Source organism: Somniosus microcephalus, chromosome 27 (assembly GCF_052327205.1).
Source record: "Somniosus microcephalus isolate GS21.2 chromosome 27, FLI_Smic_1.0, whole genome shotgun sequence".
NCBI lineage: Eukaryota > Metazoa > Chordata > Chondrichthyes > Squaliformes > Somniosidae > Somniosus > Somniosus microcephalus.
The window spans coordinates 513637-532253 of record NC_141013.1 but is presented as its reverse complement, the minus strand read 5'-3'; the positions used below and the strand labels follow the sequence as shown (position 1 = coordinate 532253).

Sequence of the window (18617 nt, the reverse complement as noted above, 5' to 3'; positions counted from 1 at the left end):
GGAGTAAACTTTTCTGGAAGAAAGTAAGGCTGCTGGCATTAGAAATATATCCATGTTAAACACTGTCCATGGCTGGTTTAATCAACATGTGGTAACTTATTTGCTTTGTTGCTTTCATTCTTTACAGCTCGAACAGTTTAAGCGAGATAACGAGCACATTGGATTTGGCTCCGGGACTCGGGCACTGGAACAGGCTTTAGAAAAAACGAAGGCCAATATCCAGTGGGTGAAAGAAAACAAGGAGCCTGTTAGCAACTGGTTTAAGAATGCCTTGCATTCCAACAATCCTTAACTGAACGGCCGTTGGTAAATGTAAATAGAAAATCTCTGAAATAGGTTTCTGAATGCAACTGAAGCAAGGAAGCAGTTTCCGATCGGAACCATCAGCAGATCTGTTCCACAGGAGAATGTTTTATTACTTATATCTGAAACAACAGAGGAAACTTTATAGTCACATAATTTCAGGCCATGTTTGAGTAATGGTCCAAAACATAGGGAGCTAAAACCATAAATACCATATAAGCCAATACATTTCAACCATGCCATGTCACCCCATACTGTGCAATGTTACAATGCCAAAGCATCGTTGACAATAACATATTATAGAATCATAGAAATTTACAGCAGAGAAGGAGACCATTCAACCCATTGTGTCCACGCTGGCCGAAACAGATCTATCCAGCTTAATCCCACTTTCCAGCTCTTGGTCCGTAGCCCTGTAGGTTACAGCTCTTCAAGTGCCTACCCAAGTACTTTTTAAATGTGATGAGGGTTTCTGCCTCTACCACCCTTTCAGGCAGTGAGTTCCAGACCCCCACCACCCTCTGGGTGAAAAAGTTCTCCTCAACTCTCCTCTAATCCTTCTACCAATTATTTTAAATCTCTGCCCCCTGGTTATTGACCTCTCTGCAAAGGGAAATCGGTCCTTCCTATCCACTCTATCTTGGCCCCTCATAATTTTATACACCTCAATTAAATCTCCCCTCAGCTTCCTCTATTCCAAGGAAAACTACCCCAGCCTGTTCAATCTTTCCTCATAGCTAAAATTCTCCAGTCCCGGCAACATCCTCTTAAATCTCCTCTGCACCCTCTCTCGCGCAGTCACATCTTTCCTGTAATGTGGGGACCAGAATTGTACGCAGTACGCTAGCTGTGGCCTAACTAGTGTTTTACACAGTTCTAGCATAACCTCCCTGCTCTTATATTCTATACCTTGGCTAATAAAGGAAAATATCCCCTATGCCTTCTTAACCACCTTATCTACTTGTCCTGCTACCTTCAGGGATCTGTGGACATGCACTCCAAGGTCCCTCTGTTCCTCTACCTTCTCAGTATCCTACCATTTAGTTCAGTTCAGTTCAGTTCAGTTTTATTTGCCATATGTAACCAGTACATGTACAAGTACAATGGAATGCTTGTTCCCCGTAGGGGCGTGTCAGCTATACATACAGCGCCGCGTTCAGAGTCAATACAATGGCTTCCCGTGGCAGTGGGAGCACGATGTCCCTCAGCCGCTCCGTCCTCCTCTTCACCGCGGCCTCCTCCTCACTGTTGCCAGCTCCACGTGTGGTGGCCTGCTTCTCCCGCTCTGGCCACCATGCCCGGCTCCCCTCCTCCCATCCGGACTGCGAGTTACCCGCCATGGAGCTGTCGGCCGACGTGCTGCTGCGTGTCGTCGTGGCTGCTGCTGCTGCTCGTTGCGCTGCGCTGCCTCCGCCCGACTCGCCGAACACATCGTCGGGATGTGAAAGCTCCAGTCGTCGCGGCCTCCTCCTCACCATCGCCGGCTCCACGGCCCGGGGCCTGCTTCTCCCTCTCACGGTTCGGCCTCTGGCCGCCATGCTCGGCTCCCCTCCTCCCAGTCAGAATTCCTTCCCGCCGAGGAGCTGCCGGCCGACGTGCTCCAGCGGGTCGACGTGGCTGCTGCTGCTGCTCATCGCGCTGCGCTGCCTCTGCCCGACTCGCCGAGCACCTCGCTCCGGTTGCGGGAGCGAGCGGCGAGAGGTGGCCGCCCAAAGCAGGGAGAGCGCTCTCAGCACCGGACCGTCACGGCCGTCATCTTGATCACCCAGTAGATTGTATTCCCTTGCCTTGATAGCCCTCCCTAAATGCATTACCTCACACTTCTCCGGATTGAATTCCATTTGCCACTGTTCTGCCCACCTGACCAGTCCATTGATATCTTCCTGCAGTCCACAGCTTTCTTCCTCACTGCCAACCGCACGGCCAATTTTTGTATCATCTGCAAACTTCTTAACCATGCCCCCTACATTGAAGTCTAAATCATTGCTATATACCACAAAAAGCAAGGGACCCAGTACTGAGCCCTGCAGAACCCCACTGGAAACAGCCTTCAAGGGACAAAAAACACTCGTCAACCATTATCCTTTGCTTCCTGCCACTGAACCAACTTTGGATCTAACTTGCCACTTTCCCTTGGATCCCATGGGCTTTTACTTTTCTGACTAGTCTGCCATGTGGGACCTTGTCACAAGCATTGCTAAACTCCATGTAGACTACATCAAATGAACTAACCTCATCGACCCTCCTCGTTACCTCCTGAAAAAATTCAATCAAGTTAGTCAGACATGGCCTTCCCTTTACATTTACCTACCAATTCCATACTGGGCTGTAATATTTCTTACCAAGTGGTTACACACCATATTATACCACACACAGCGGCACAATAACACGCTTAGTGAGAGAGAACCAGAATGGAAATGAACATCAGGTAGTTTCTATAACAGCAGTTTCCCCCACTGCGCGTAATAAATTACTGAAATATTCTTCTCTGCTGAGATACTACATTGGACCTTTGCCCATTGGCTGTATTGTTTGGACCTTTGCCCATTGGCTGTATTGATTGGACCTTTGCCCATTGGCTGTATTGATTGGACCTTTGCCCATTGGCTGTATTGTTTGGACCTTTGCCCATTGGCTGTATTGATTGGACCTTTGCCCATTGGCTGTGGTGATTGGACCTTTGCCCATTGGCTGTGGTGATTGGACCTTTGCCCATTGGCTGTGGTGATTGGACCTTTTGCCCATTGGTTGTAGTGATTGGACCTTTTGCCCATTGGTTGTAGTGATTGGACCTTTGCCCATTGGCTGTAGTGAATGGACCTTTGCCCATTGGCAGTACTGGTTGGCCCTTTGCCCATTGGCTGTAGTGATTGGTCCTTTTGCCCATTGGCTGTAGTGATTGGTCCTTTTGCCCATTGGCTGTAGTGATTGGACCTTTGCCCATTGGCTGTAGTGATTGGACCTTTGCCCATTGGCTGTAGTGATTGGGCCTTTTGCCCATTGGCTGTAGTGATTGGACACTCTCCATGTGATTGTTGTGTGATTTCCTTTTTGTGTTTCTTTATTTTGATTGGTTGTTGGCAACTCATAGATTTAAAAGTTTCTGCTGGTTTCATTCACACGCTATCGCAGTTTGAAGTTGCATTGTTTAAAGCAAAATATGAAATAGGCTTTAGAACAGGAATCTCAGTGATGTCTGGACAGATTGTAAAGGATGAACACTATTCCATAGCGGGCAAGGGACACTGGTAGATTAGATCAATGTCTTCATTTACAGAGAAAAGTGTCACAAGTATATGACCGAAATAATGTTTATTATTAAACAATCTGATGGGTTAATTCAGCTTTGTAGAATATGAATTTTTGGTGCATGGATTATGCTTTAAAGAAATAACTTGCATTAATAATTACATCCTGTGTTCTGTCGGTCACTGGATATGTCACATCACTTCCAGGGAGGGTGCAAATGGCTGGCCTTTTGATAATGTTTCTAAATAGCACCTGGAACAGTAAAATAGTTCATTGAATTAATTTTATTAAATTAATAATGAAAGCGAAAATGCCTCGGATAGTTCCTGTCAGCAGGAGCGTGAAGGAATAAGTCATATAACCTATTCAGAAAAATACACTATCTTTTGAAAGAATTCTGGCCGTATTAAAACACGACAAACTGGGTCTGGAAATCTAGAAACCTAACTATGAAAAAGCTGTGAAAGCATTCTGGCTATAGAGATAAGATAGTTGTTGACACTGAATCAATAACCTTATTGAAACAGAAGGTTAAAGTCTGAACTTTTCGGAATCAAACAATGGTTCACTTGGTACAAGGTGTTCCAATTTACACTTCGTAAAGAAGCACATAAAAGTAAGAAACATCTGCCTTTGTGAAAATGACATCAAGTAAAACACACCTGCCGTTACACCATTTTTTATGGTAAACTTAGAACACCTAGAGAAGAGACATAATTCTGTAATGCAACCAGCTGAGGTGACTGTAAGAATTGCAGGGGTCAGCAGAAAAATGACGAGAGATAATTAGCATACATCAGCAAAAAACCTTAAAGGAAATACCACTGGAAAAGGGAATAAATATTGAACTCTCAAATGAGATAACAGACTCGCTTTAAAGGGGCAAAGCAATTCTCGGCTTCAGAGGCGGCTCTGTAAGTCTCCAACTCTTTGTACCTCAGGGATCAAAGGTATTTGATTTTGGTGGATATCTTGTAGAACACTAAGAACTGTAAAACTGTAGTGAAGTTAAGATTTGAGAGTAAGGTTCTCTGATAATAGAATTGTAAGCTTTCTCTTTTTGGAACTGTTAATGTTGCGATTGACTTACCAATTGTAAACTGCATGTCGGTTCTTTAATAAATCTATATATTTTTAGAATTGTCTCACATAAGACTTCTGTATCAAACTCAATTTCTGTACACTCTTTGGTGAGGAGTTCCAGAATTCTGGGGGAGTTTTCCGGACCCCCATAATATCCGGAACGTTACAGTCTAGCTAAACTTATTAAAAGTGCTATCTGGAGGATGGTAACACTTTCAGGTTGTTCCTTTCCTTTAGGGAGAGATGGTCCAGACCTTTAGACCCAATTAAGCATCTTTAGGATTCGGCTACCTCAAACTTTAGTTGAAAGTGAACGTCTGAGGAATACGCCTGAACCAGGGTAGCCCTAAAGGGGCTAGAACTAGTAATTATCCCTTCAGGAGCCTTTGTGAGAAAAATGGGGCAAGTTCTTCTGGCTCTCCCTGATCCAACAGTTCACAGCCTGAAACCAAACTCCAGAGAAACATTCCTAGAAAAAATTCAGATCATTAATTATTGAAGATTTGCAACATGTATGTGCATCATAAAGATTGTCACAGGATGGGGACTGTCTGATGGAACAATGTCGATTTTACACAGCAGGGACTTCAAGAACTGAATGAAAGTCACGATGAGCTTTGTTACAACACTAAGAGAACCTGCGGGAAACACCGTGTAAGAATACAACTTATGTCTCTAGCACAATCAGAAATGTTTATCGTAATTTTCCTAAATAAAAGCTCCCATTAAAAATCGTTCAAAAGCATTATTTGTGTGTTGGTTAAATTCAGTGATTCACTCTTCATAGCGGTAGGTAGTTTGGAGAAAAGCTGGGGCTTTTTGAGGGGGGAGTTTCCCAGCCTGTGTCTAAATAGACTCAAAACACTTTCCTGTAGATTTCTGAAACCCGTGCATTCCTGAATGAGTTGGTGAGCAGCATCCGGGGAATTCTGTGGAAGGGAACCCGTCTTTCCTCTTTACAGCCTGATTTACCTGTTTTGTACTTTCAGCATTTCTGTTTTTATTTCTGAGGATTTTCTGTTGATTTGCAGGAACACAGCACTTTAATGAAGGGGCATTCGTACTCCTTCCCCACTCTCTCAGAATGGGGCATTCCCTCTGCCAATTTTTCTGAATGATTGAAGGAAAGGGGTGAGAGGATGATAAAGTGCAGGAAGGGGTATTAGGGTTGTGCAGGAGGGTGCTGGGTGGCCATGCTCATGGTGCAGTGTGAAGGGTTAATTGTGCAAGTGTTGCTTTAACAGGGTGATTAGTGAGCTGGGTGTGGGGGGGGGGGCGTGCAGGTAGAGGGGGTGCCCAGTGTGTTACCACACTGCCTTGGTGAGGTCACGCAACTTCTTGCAGCACTGGTCTGCAGTCCAGGGGGAGGAGGAGTTGGCCTCAGTGCCAGTCCTGGGGTAGGGGGATTGGGACTCAGTGCCAGTCCTGGGGGGGGGGGAGTTCACCTCAGTGCCAGTCCTGGGGGGGAGGGGGGTGGAGTTGGCCTCAGTGCCAGTCCTGGGGTGGAGGGAAGTTGGCCTCAGTGCCAGTCCTGGGGTGGAGGGAAGTTGGCCTCAGTGCCAGTCCTGGGGGGAGGAAGTTGGCCTCAGTGCCAGACCTGGGGGGGGAGGAGTTGTCCTCAGTGCCAGTCCTGGGGGGGGGAGTTGGCCTCAGTGCCAGTCCTGGGGGGGGAGGAGTTGGCTTCAGTGCTAGTCCTGGGGGGGGGGAGTTGGCCTCAGTGCCAGTCCTGGGGGGGGGGAGTTGGCCTCCGTGCCAGTCCTGGGGGGGGGGAGTTGGCCTCAGTGCCAGTCCTGGGGGGGGGAGAGTTGGCCTCAGTGCCAGTCCTGGGGGGGAGAGAGTTGGCCTCAGTGCCAGTCCTGGGGGGGGGAGGAGTTGACAGTGCAAGTCCTGGGGGGGGAGTTGGCCTCAGTGCCAGTCCTGGGGGGGGAGTTGGCCTCAGTGCCAGTCCTGGGGGGGGAGTTGGCCTCAGTGCCAGTCCTGGGGGGGGAGTTGGCCTCAGTGCCAGTCCTGGGGGGGGAGAGTTGGCCTCAGTGCCAGTCCTGAGGGGGGGAGGAGTTGGCCTCAGTGCCAGTCCTGGGGGCGGAGCTGGCCTCAGTGCCAGTCCTGGGGGGGGAGGAGTTGGCTTCAGTGCCAGTCCTGGGGGGGGGGGGGAGTTGGCCTCAGTGCCAGTCCGGGGGGGGAGTTGGTGGAGTTTGCCTCAGTGCCAGTCCTGGGGGGGGGTGGAGTTGGCCTCAGTTGCAGTCCTGGGGGGGGGGGTGGAGTTGGCCTCAGTGCCTCCTCCCTCCACGCAGCATGTTTAATTTCGGAGTGATTTGCTGGTCCCCACATCCGTTTGGTCTTCTCCTCCTGCCTGCGATCCGCTCGAGAAGGGTTTAATGAGCAAAGTTGTTCGTTCCTGTCCTGACTGGAGCCCTGCAGCCCTCTGGGTTCAGATGGAGCTTTAGTGGCCATTATTCTGTTGCAGTATAATAATATTGCGAAAGGGTGAAAGAGCCAAGCCCTGTCCCTCTCTGCCCCCATTGACCCCAGTCTGATGCGGAAGAGTGCAGGCTGACCTGCTTTTTGAAGGTTGCACCAAAGTTTCCAGGCAGTTCAGCTGCTTACACCCATTTTAGTGACCAACCAGTCTCCGAATAAGGGGTGGGCCATTTAGGACTGAGACGAGGAGAAATTTCTTCACTCAGAGGGTGGTGAATCTTTGGAATTCTCTACCCCAGGGAGCTGTGGATGCTCAGTCGTTGAGTATATTCAAGACAGAGATCAATAGATTTTTGGATACTAAGGGAATCATAGAATCATAGAATGGTTACAGCACAGGAGGAGGCCATTCGGCCTGTCGAGCCTGTGCCGGCTCTCTGCAACAGCACTACAGCTAGTCCCACTCGCCCGCCCTTTTCCCGTAGCCCTGCAAATTTTTTTCCGTCAGGTGCTTATCCAATTACATTTTGAAAGGCATGATCGAGTCTGCCTCCACCACCCTTTCAGGCAGTGCATTCCAGACCCTAACCACTCGCTGCGTAAAAAAGATTTTCCTCATGTCGCCTTTGGTTCTTTTGCCAATCACCTTGAATCTGTGTCCTCTGGTTCTCGACCCTTCCGCCAATGGGAACAGTTGCTCTCTAGCTACTCTGTCCAGACCCCTCATGATTTTGAACACCTCTATCAAATCTCGTCTCAACCTTCTCTGCTTTAAGGAGAACAACCCCAGCTTCTCCAGTCTATCAATGTAACTGAAGTCCCTCATCCCTGGAATCAGTCTCATAAATCTTTTCTGCACCCTCTCTAAGGCCTTCACATCCTTTCTAAAGTGCGGTGCCCAGAATTGGACACAATACTCCAGTTGAGGCCAAACCAGTGTTTTATATAGGTTCATCATAACTTCCTTGCTTTTGTACTCTATGGGGTCGATTTTCATTGACCTGTGGAGTTGGGATTGGAGGTGTGCGGGGGGTTAAAGTGCCGAATTCAGGGGTCCCGACACCATCCCGCCCCCATGTAAGTTTCAAAGGAGGCGGGTACCCGCCCCGCACTGGGACCCGTCTACCTGATGCGGGAAGGGATTAGTGGCAATTAACTGCCTGTTAACAGGCAGTTTTTAGCCTAATCCCTATTTTAAAGGTTGTCGTGTGGGATTCCCGATGGCTCCAAACCACGTCAAGTTAGAGGAGTTGGGCCATCAGGTTAAAGGACTTGGAGAGGTCGAGATGTCGGTGTTCAGGTGAGTGATGGGTGCATGAGTGCAAAGGTAAGTCTGGTGTGTGTAAAGTGTGTAAAGAAGTTTAAATTACCTGTACTTACCTTTTCAGCCTTCCTTCCTCTAGGTTTCGGGAGTCCATCATCTAACCGGCACAGAAAGCAGAATGGCTGCGATCTGTCAAAAGTGACAGCCTGCAGCTTTCTGTGCCGGTGAGATTTCTAACTGAGTCTGTGTAGAAGGACTCAGGTTAGAAGTAAGACTGTCAGTGTTTGACAGCTTCAAACAACTGTGAAACACTGATATTTCACCTGTCAAAACGTCTTGACAGATGAAATTTCAGTCTGTGGCATCACCTGTTGCCGGGTGGCCCTTAATTGGCCTGCTGAGCCTGCTGGGCGGGCTCAACAAGGTCAATCAAGTTAAAATCACGTGGATTGGCCACATCTCGATGGAGGCGGGACTACAACCCCAAAAGTTGTATTCCCGCCTGACATAATAAAACTCACTACGCACTTGGTTTGAGTATAAAGCAAGGCTTTAATTAACCTGTTTCAGAACATGGCGGTCTAGTTGTACTTCACTAGTTCCTGTCTTACAAAATGTCCCTGAGCAAGCTGGGCCCACGCCCGAGTATTTATACTCCTTGGACGGCGCCACCAGCTGGCCGTACAGCATTATTTCATGAGTAGTTTCTTTACGATGATGAGATTTATTACATTCTTCCTGCCTAAAAGATTTGGAAGTCCGATGACTTCCTCTTAATGGATTAGGCGGACCACAAATAGCCGCAGTCTTTTAGATCTTTGTTTATGGCTAGAAGGCACGTCTCCCCAGACCATGTCTTGGTCCCTGGGCCGCTTGATCCGTACCGATGGATCGACAGGGCCCATGTTGCCCTGATCGACCCGAGGGAGGCTGGGGAGATCGTGACTCCAGGTGCGGGTCCACACAGGCGCAGAGCTGGCTTCATCCTGTTTGATAGCCGGGGATTGACTGGCGTCTGGGCCTCGGGTGGCCATCCCGTGGGGAGCGCTCAGCTCCCTGAGTGGATCCGGTGGGGCAGCCGGCAGATCTCTCGATGTCCCAGGTAGGGCGTCATCATCGAGGGAGCGCAGAGTGTCAGCATCATTACCATGGGTTCCTCTATCAGTTGGGTCCGTGGGACTGGTTGGACAGGGAGCCAGGTCCCGGAGCGAAACGGTGGACTCCTGGCCATCAGGGTACCGCACGTGTGTGTATGTGGGATTGACGTCCGTGAGTTCTACCTCGTCGACGAGGGGATCGTTTTTAGAAGACCGGACAAATCTTCAGAGCAGCACGGGGCCGGGAGCTGCCAACCATGATGGTAGGGACGTCCCGTGAGTGGAGCAATGCTGGAAGCTGAAGAATCGCTCGTGAGATGTGACATTGGTGGACATAGAAAGAAGAGACCTGATGGAATGCAACGCGTCAGGGAGCATAGTTTCCCACTGCTGGTCTGGTAGGTTGTGTGACCTCAGTGCAAGACGAACAGCATTCCAAATGATAGCGTTGTATCTCTCAACCTGTCTGTTACCAATGGGATGGTACGGTGTTGTTATACTTGTGGCGATTCCCCGTTGAGAAAGATAACTTTTGAGTTCGTTTGACATGAAGGAGGGACCCCGATCAGAGTGGATGAAATTGGCCGTACCACAAAGGGAAAAGACTTGATCAAGGCATTTGATCACTGTGGAAGTAAACATATTGGGACAGGGAAAAGAAAAGGGAAAGCGTGAATATTCGTCCTCCATAGTAAGTAGATAGGTGTTTCGCATTGAGGAAGGCAATGGCCCTTTAAAGTCAATGCTGAGTCGCTGCATAGGCTGCATAGCATGTATGAGCGAGCCATCCGATGGATGGAAGAATTGCGGTTTTAATTCTGCACAAATTCTGCAGGAGGAGCATATTCTTTTCACATCTTCCGTAGAAAATGGGAGATTTTTAAGATCGCACAAAGTGCAACATACGGGCAACGCCAGGATGGCATAAGTCAGTATGAAGATCCGTCAGAGTCGAAGTTGACATAGAAGAGCAGAATGCACGTGTGAGGGTATCCGGGGCCACATTCTCTTTGCCGGGTTGATAATGTATGGTGTATCCAAAGGCGGCCAATTCCATCCTCCAGAGTTGTATTTTGTTATTCTTGATCTTAGTGCGTTTCCGGTTATCCAACATAAAGGCCACGGAGCGCTGTTCGGTTATAAGTGTGAAATGGCGACGAGCGAGAAAGTGACTCCATTTACGTACAGCTTCGATGATGGCCGTAGCCTCCTTCTCGACAGGAGGATAATGGAGCTCGCTACCCTGCAAAGTTCTGGACAGAAATGCAACGGGTCGACCACCTTGATTCAAGGTAGCAGAGATTGCCACATCCGATGCATCGCACTCGACCACGAAAGGAAGATTTTCATCAATGGAACGAAGCGTGGCTTTTTCCTGTTGTCGCTTGAGGAGGTTGCAAGCTGAAATAGCCGTTGCCTCCAATGGAAATGGCTTTGCGTGAAGCAGGGGCTGGATCTTGTCGGAGAAGTGGGGTATCCATTTTGCATAATAGACGAACATGCCGAGTGCCCGACGAAGAGAGCCGAGATTCGTAGGTGGAGGGAGCTCCTGAAGCGGACGAAGTCGCTCTGGATCCGGTTTGATGACACCGTTGCCCACCCAGTAGCCAAGGATGTTGACTGATGGTACTGATTTCACAGATTTGGACTCGTTTAAGGTTAAGTTGCGACGACGGAGAACGTCAAAAAATTTCTGGAGATTGGCATCATGCTCCTTCTGGTCATGACCAGCAATGGTGATATTATCTAGATATGGAAAAGTGTCCGTTAAGTTCTCCTGTTTGACTAGGCTATCCATTGCCCGTTGAAAGATGGCCACCGCATTGGTGACCTCAAATGTAAGGCGACAAAACTGGTAAAGCCGACCATTGGCCTCAAAGGCAAGTATATCCTTCCTTAGGTAAGGAGACCAAAGTATTCCAGGTGTGGTCTCACCAAAGCCCTATATAATTGCAGTAGGACTTCTTTACTCTTATACTCCAATCCTTTTGTAATAAAGGCTAACATACCATTTGCTTTCCTAATTGCTTGCTGTACGTGCATGTTAACTTTCAGTGATTTGTGTACAGGGACACCCAGGTCCCTCTGAACACCAACATTTCCCAATCTCTCACCATTAAAAAATATTCTGCTTTTCTATTTTTCCTACCAAAACTTTACAATTCTCCACCTTATTATGGTGCTACGTAGTGTATTGTACCAGTACACTACAATCACAAGCTAATATGCTTTAACTTGTACTGAGTAGGAGTTTTGTCCGATAATGCCCCTGTGAAGCGCCTACGTTAAAGGCACTATATAAATGCAAGTTGTTGTTGTTGAGTTATTCAGCATTTTTAACTTTATCTTTTATTTTTTCTTTTGCTTGGGAAGAAGTGAGGCTTCTGAGAACTATCTGTACGTTTGACCCAGACCTGGAGGCTAATCCAGGAGAGGATCACATTGAGAATATTTCCTTGAAATAGTTGTTTTTTTTCATGTCTTGAATGAATATTTATATAGAAAGCACTTTCCCCAAATAAATCCTTGCTTTGTCCTTTGATTAGTGTTTCTATAACTATTAGAAATTACTCTGAAGGATTAAACTCTGACTGGATCAGCATGATAGTGCAGGATGGTTGTGACTTAGTGAAGCACCGTGGGATGTTTTACTATGTTAAAGGCGCTATATAAATGCAAGTTGTTGATGCAGTTTCAAAGCAGGACTGAGGCAGTCACAAAGTGGAGCCGAAACAGTCGTCTCTTGGTCAGCACACGCTCGAGACTCCCATTTGGAATTTTTATCAGGACATTGTGTAATAAAGCTGCATATTTAGCAATAATAAGTGTGTGTAGCTCATATAATCTGTTTCTATGGATGCAATCAGAATGTTTCATATTAATTATCCTGATAAGAAATGTTTTTTTGCAAGCGATCATTCTGAAGCAGAAACTACAACCAACACACACTTTCTTATTGCAAGATATGTAGCATTATCTCCACTTGCACTCGTTCTCCACAAACCTTTACTCCCAATTGCGTCCGTTATTGTCCTTGATATGAATGAATGGTGATACATATCTATATGCAAATCAGGATAACATTGATGTTGGAGGTTTAGCAGATTACAGGAAACTTTCTGCTATCTGGCACTGATGGGACCGAGCTGGTGCCGTTAGATCAAAACTGCCATAGAAACCAGCGCTAATGTTTAAACATACGGAGCTCAGAGCTCCGTGTGAAGCAACAAACCCTGTTGCTTAGCAACAGCTTCAAAACAGTCGGCGCAGCTTGCAAGTGTCTAGCTGAAGCTGTTGCTTAGCTACAGAGACGCTTACAGAGCCAGGACTGGAGAAAAGAAGCAACGAAAAGAAAAAAATTATCTGAACCGACTCCTGAATTTTGCCGGTAGGTAGAGCTTTCTGGACATTTAACCTCCGGATAAACGAAAGTTTCCTGTATCTGGTCATTTATCTCATTGCTGTTTGTGGAATCTTGCTGTGCACTGTTGGCTGCTGTTTCTGCCAACATAACAGTGGCTGCACTTCAAAATAATTTGTTAGTTGTAAAGCACTTTAGGTTTTGCTGTGAAAGGCACTGCATAAATCAAGGTCACAAGATAGTTACGGATGAGGAAGGCCATTCGGCCCATCTTGGATCATCCAGCATGACCCTAAAGTTCCCCAATTGCACTCCACTTGGTACTTAATTGATTCCCTGGTTTTTTTCCTCCACTACCCTGTTTGAGTCAGATTTATATGTTGATCACTTCCTGATACCAGTTCTAAATTTGCCTTTTGCTGGTTTAAACCCATGACGCTTTCCCCTACTCCTCCAGTTTAAAGTAATTTTCCAGATTTGCCTTTCCATTCTGTTAACTATCTTGTAAATCTCTGAACAATCACCTTTTGGACATCTTCAAGGCTGTAAATCCCAAGGTTCTCGGGTCTTTCTCATAACTCAAATTCTTAAGATAGGATCATAGGAATCGCGAGACAACGAAAGACCACGGTCCCTCTAGTTCATCACCTACCATCCTGGTAGTCACATGATACAACAATAATGGAGTTGTTGACCAATCACAGCAATCAATCTCTATCAATTAGTCTACAACAGACCCAGACATGAGGCAAAGAAACCCCCCAGTGGTGGAGAGCAATGGAAACCATAAGTCCAAAGTCACCTGTTCCTCCCAAACACGCTACACTATATTCAATTTGACATTTTTCATGGCCATTTTGATGCCTTTTTATATTGAATCCATCTTAATACTTTGACATTTTCCTTCATGGCCTTAAATGCTTGTTTCTCCTTCTTTGAGTTGATTGGCAGTCCTATTCACCAGGCAGGAGTGACTTTAAGCTTTGGAACTTTGCTTTGCATGAGTACACTGGTCCATTGCGTTCAGAATCACCTCCGTCAGCAACTCTGGCCATATTCCAGCCTTCCAGGCACACTCTGACAATGCTTCACAATCGCATAAATCGGTCCTCTTAAAATTGGCAATTTTATTTGGATTTTAATAACCTCTCCAATTCTTTTAATGTCAAATTTGATCCCATTAAGATCACTGGTACTTAAAGCCTGACCTACCTTGGTGTTGGAGATTAGATGGTCCTTGTTACTCATCATCAAATCCAGGGATTTCTCCCCTCGGCTCTTTTACAAAGACCCGGGTTCGAATCCGGCCTCGGGCGACTGTCTGTGTGGAGTTTGCACATTCTCCCCGTGTTTGCGTGGGTTTCCTCCGGGTGCTCCGGTTTCCTCCCACAGTCCAAAGATGTGCGGGCTAGGTTGATTGGCTATGATAAATTGACCCTTAGTGTTAGGGGGATTAAATACGTGGGGTTACAGGATAGGGTGGGATATGTGTTGGTGTAGGGGTTACGGGGATCGGGTGGGATATGTGTCGGTGCAGGATCGATGGGCCGAAATGGCCTCTATCTGCACTGTGGGGTTTCTGTGATTCTGTGATTCTGTGACCCTAAAGTTCCCCAATTGCACTCCACTTGGTACTTAATTGATTCCCTGTTTTTTTTCCTCCACTACCCTGTTTGAGTCAGATTTATATGTTGATCACTTCCTGATACCAGTTCTAAATTTGCCTTTTGCTGGTTTAAACCCATGACGCTTTCCCCTACTCCTCCAGTTTAAAGTAATTTTCCAGATTTGCCTTTCCATTCTGTTAACTATCTTGTAAATCCCTGAACAATCACCTTTTGGACATCTTCAAGGCTGTAAATCCCAAGGTTCTCGGGTCTTTCTCATAACTCAAATTCTTAAGATAGGATTATAGGAATCGCGAGACAACGAAAGACCACGGTCCCTCTAGTTCATCACCTACCATCCTGGTAGTCACATGATACAACAATAATGGAGTTGTTGACCAATCACAGCAATCAATCTCTATCAATTAGTCTACAACAGACCCAGACATGAGGCGAAGAAACCCCCCAGTGGTGGAGAGCAATGGAAACCATGGCCTAGAAATTCACTTGCGCCCCATTTGGGGCACCAGTCTCGCCAGGGCGCCGAAAGTACCACCCCGGAAGGAGTCACGACCGCTCCCCGGAAATTCAGTTCCAGCGTCCCAAACGGAAGCGCGGCGCTACTCGAGGCACCCCGCATCCCTCTTGGGGCGCTGCGACTGAAAATCGCAGTGCAACGTGCCGCAGCGCCACACACTGCGGCACGGCGCGCTGCGGTACTGCAGGCCTTCCTCCCCTTCTTAAAGGGGAGGGGCCTGCTGCAGCATGATCGGCAATCGCGAGTGCCGGCAAAAGAGCCCGGCACCGAGGAGAAGTGCCGGGCTCTTGGGACACAGCCGGCACAACGCGGGGCGGGTGGCTCAGGAGGCTGGGGACAGCGGCGCGAAGAGGTGCTGGCAGGCGGCCAGCAAAAAAAATGGCCGCCCCGCACCTCAGGGCCTCTACCGCCGCAGGTAGGCCCCCCTGAACCGCTCGCAAATTGCGACCGGCGTTAAAGCAGGGGACGCTACCAAATTTGGCAATTGGGGTGGTAGCGGGTCACTGCGCACACCAATGACATCATCGGTGGCGGTGCAGCGCTAACGGCTAGCGCCGCCATTAGCGTCCCGCTAAATTTAGCGGGAGGCGTGGCCAGTGGCGCAAAACCCACTAAGTGCCCTCTTTGGGCGCTAACGGGTGGCACAGCCCACTGAATTTCTAAGTCCAAAGTCACCTGTTCCTCCCAAACACGCTGCACTATATTCAATTTTACATTTTTCATGGCCACTTTGATGCCTTTTTATATTGAATCCATCTTAATACTTTGCCATTTTCATTCATGGCCTTAAATGCTTGTTTCTCCTTCTTTGAGTTGATTGGCAGTCCCATTCACCAGGCAGGAGTGACTTTAAGCTTTGGAACTTTGCTTTACATGAGTACACTGGTCCATTGCGTTCAGAATCACTTCCGTCAGCAACTCCACATTTCCTCCACTCTGGCCACATTCCAACCTTCCAGGCTGTTGTGTCCGTGTATAATAAGACACAGACTGCAGGAGAACGGTACAACAGGTGTTTACTAAACGTGGCTCACACTGGAACTGATCTGTACAGATTACTACTCAGTGCTATATACAGGTGTGGTCACTGCCGGTACTGCAGTATACATGAGCTGTAAAAGATAGTTCCCCCCTTAAAGGTATATACATTACAATTCCTCCCCTTTTAGATTAACAGTACCATAACACTCATTTAATAATTAAATATCAAACTAATTACAATTAACACTTTTAACATGCAACATTAGCTGAAAATAGTCTATTTATATATTCAGTCTTTGGGGAGGCTTCCTGATCCTTTCTGGATAGCGCCTTTCCCGAGTGTCTTGCTCTTGGTGCGGAGGCGATTCTGGCCCCCTATCGTCGGTTGGTTCATCAGCTTCCGATGCTACTGTTTCTGGGGTAGATGCGACCTGTACGTCGGGTTCATCACCAGGTACGTATGGGCGAGGCATGGGGTTGACTTGTTCCTGTGACTCTAGGATCTGGTCAGCATGGCGTCTCACGATGCTCTCCCCAACGTCCACTGTGTACATTAGTGGGCCCTGCCGTGTGCATATCGTTCCTGGCTGCCATTTTTCTGTTCGGTAGTCGCGGGCCAAGACTGGTTGCCCTACATTGAAGCTCCTTGTTGGCTTCTCATGGATGTGCTGGAATTGCTTACTCTCAACATCTCTTCGTACGTTTGGTCTGAGCAAATCCAGGCGAGATCTTAACCTTCGGTTAAAGAACATCATGGCTGGGGCCTGGTTGGTGACTGCGTGTGTCGCATTCCGGTAGGCGAACAGGAAATTGTCCACCTTGTGCTGCAGCGGAATGTTGTCATTGTACATAGCCTTTATTGCCTTCTTAAAGGTTTGTACGAACCTCTCAGCCAATCCATTTGTGGCTGGATGATACGCGGCGGATGTGGAATGCCTTACCCCATTCTTTTTCAAGAACCTCCAGAACTCTTCGGACACAAACTGTGGTCCGTTGTCGGAGCAAATCTGTTCTGGCAAGCCATTCCTGGCAAAAATGGTCCGTAGGACTGCAATAGTTTTCTCCGTGGTGGTGGAGGACATTTTGATGACCTCAGGCCATTTTGAGTGCACATCCATGGCTATTAAAAACATTGAGTCCATGAATGGACCAGCAAAATCAATATGCACCCGTTGCCTTGGAGATGAGGGCCACTCCCATGGGTGTAGAGGGGCCTGTGGTGGTGCATTTTGGACTTTCTGACATCCTGAGCAGCTCTTGGTCAGGTCCTCGATTTGTTTATCGATTCCCGGCCACCACACATAAGCCCTGGCTAGGCTTTTCATTTTTACCCCTCCCAGATGATCCTCATGAAGCTCATTGAGCACTCTATCCCTTAACTTGGGTGGAATTACCACTCGGGATCCACACATCAAGGTCCCCCGGCACAGTGACAGCTGTTCTCTCCTTGTCGAGAATGCTGGCAACAGTGAGTCGCCATGTGCTGGCCATCCCTTCACCGTCAAATCATATACCCGAGACAGTGTCGGGTCATTTCGGGTTTCCTTTTCGATACAAGCGTTAGTTACCGGTAGGTATTCAACTATAGTCGAATGGAATATTTTGACAGGATCCACTGCTGGTGCTTCCTCCGCAGTAGGCAGTGGCAGGCGTGATAGCCCATCAGCATTTCCATGCTGTTTCGTGCCCTTATATTCAATCGCATACTGGTGCGCCCCTAGAAAAAGTGACCATCTTTGTAGTCGTTGCGCAGTCATCACCGGAACGCCCTTCTTTGGATTAAAAATGGAGACAAGAGGCTGGTGATCAGTCAGCAAGGTGAATTTCTGCCCGTGCAGATAGTGATTGAACTTTTTCACTCCCCACACTAGGCTGAGGGCCTCCCTGTCAATCTGGGCGTAGTTACGCTCGGCTGAGGTTAGTGATCGTGACGCAAAGGCTATTGGCCTCTCTGAGCTGTCCGAGAATTTGTGCGACAGCACCGCTCCAATGCCATAGGGTGACGCATCACATGCCAACCGAATTGGTAATGCTGGGTTGTAATGGGCCAATACCTCTTTCGATGTGATTAGTGTTTTGCTCTTCTGGAAAGCTCGTCTACATTCGTCACTCCACTTCCATGGCACCCCAGTTTGCAGTAGGGTGTTCAGTGGGTGTAGTATTGGAGACAAATTTGGCAAGAACTTATGGTAGTAGTTTACCAGCCCGAGGAACGACCTCAGTTGTGACACATTTTCTGGTGCTGAAGCCTTGACTACTGCCTCAATCTTCTCTGGGGACTTATGTAACCCCTCTTTATCGATAACGTGGCCACAATACGAGATCTGTTTTCTAAAAAACTCGCATTTGGGGCGGTTAGCTCGGAGCCCATATTCCTGCAATCTAGTGAGCACCTGCTCCAGGTTGGCAAGGTGATCACTGTCATTTTCGCCCGTGACCAGGATGTCGTCCAAATAACACTGGGTCCCTGGGATCCCTTGCAGGACTTGTTCCATTGCCCTCTGCCAAATAGCCGGAGCTGATGCTACCCCGAATACCAGCCGGTTGTATTGGTAGAGACCTTTATGGGCGTTGATTGTGAGGTATTTTTTTGATGCTTCTTCTACCTCCATTTGCAGATACGCTTGGGCCAGATCAATCTTAGTGAAGCGTTTCCCTCCAGATAGCGAGGCGAAAATATCTTCAATCCGCAGAAGTGGATATTGTACAGTGTGAA

General features: G+C 47.7%; 1 protein-coding gene across 2 annotated transcripts in view; it reads left to right on the top strand.

Moving 5' to 3' along the window:
• LOC147099837 (aminopeptidase Ey-like) overlaps positions 1–18617 on the top strand; it is a 108906-nt gene that overhangs the window by 83857 nt on the left and 6432 nt on the right. Inside the window, exons 20-21 of one of the 2 annotated variants that reach the window (XM_085968269.1) lie at positions 128–4502; positions 5215–5289. In XM_085968269.1, coding sequence (XP_085824395.1) covers positions 128–292 — 165 coding nt within the window. In that variant the 3' untranslated portion in view covers positions 293–4502; positions 5215–5289. Of the gene's footprint in view, positions 1–127; positions 5290–18617 lie in introns of both variants that reach the window. The other variant, XM_085968268.1, reaches the window with a different exon arrangement.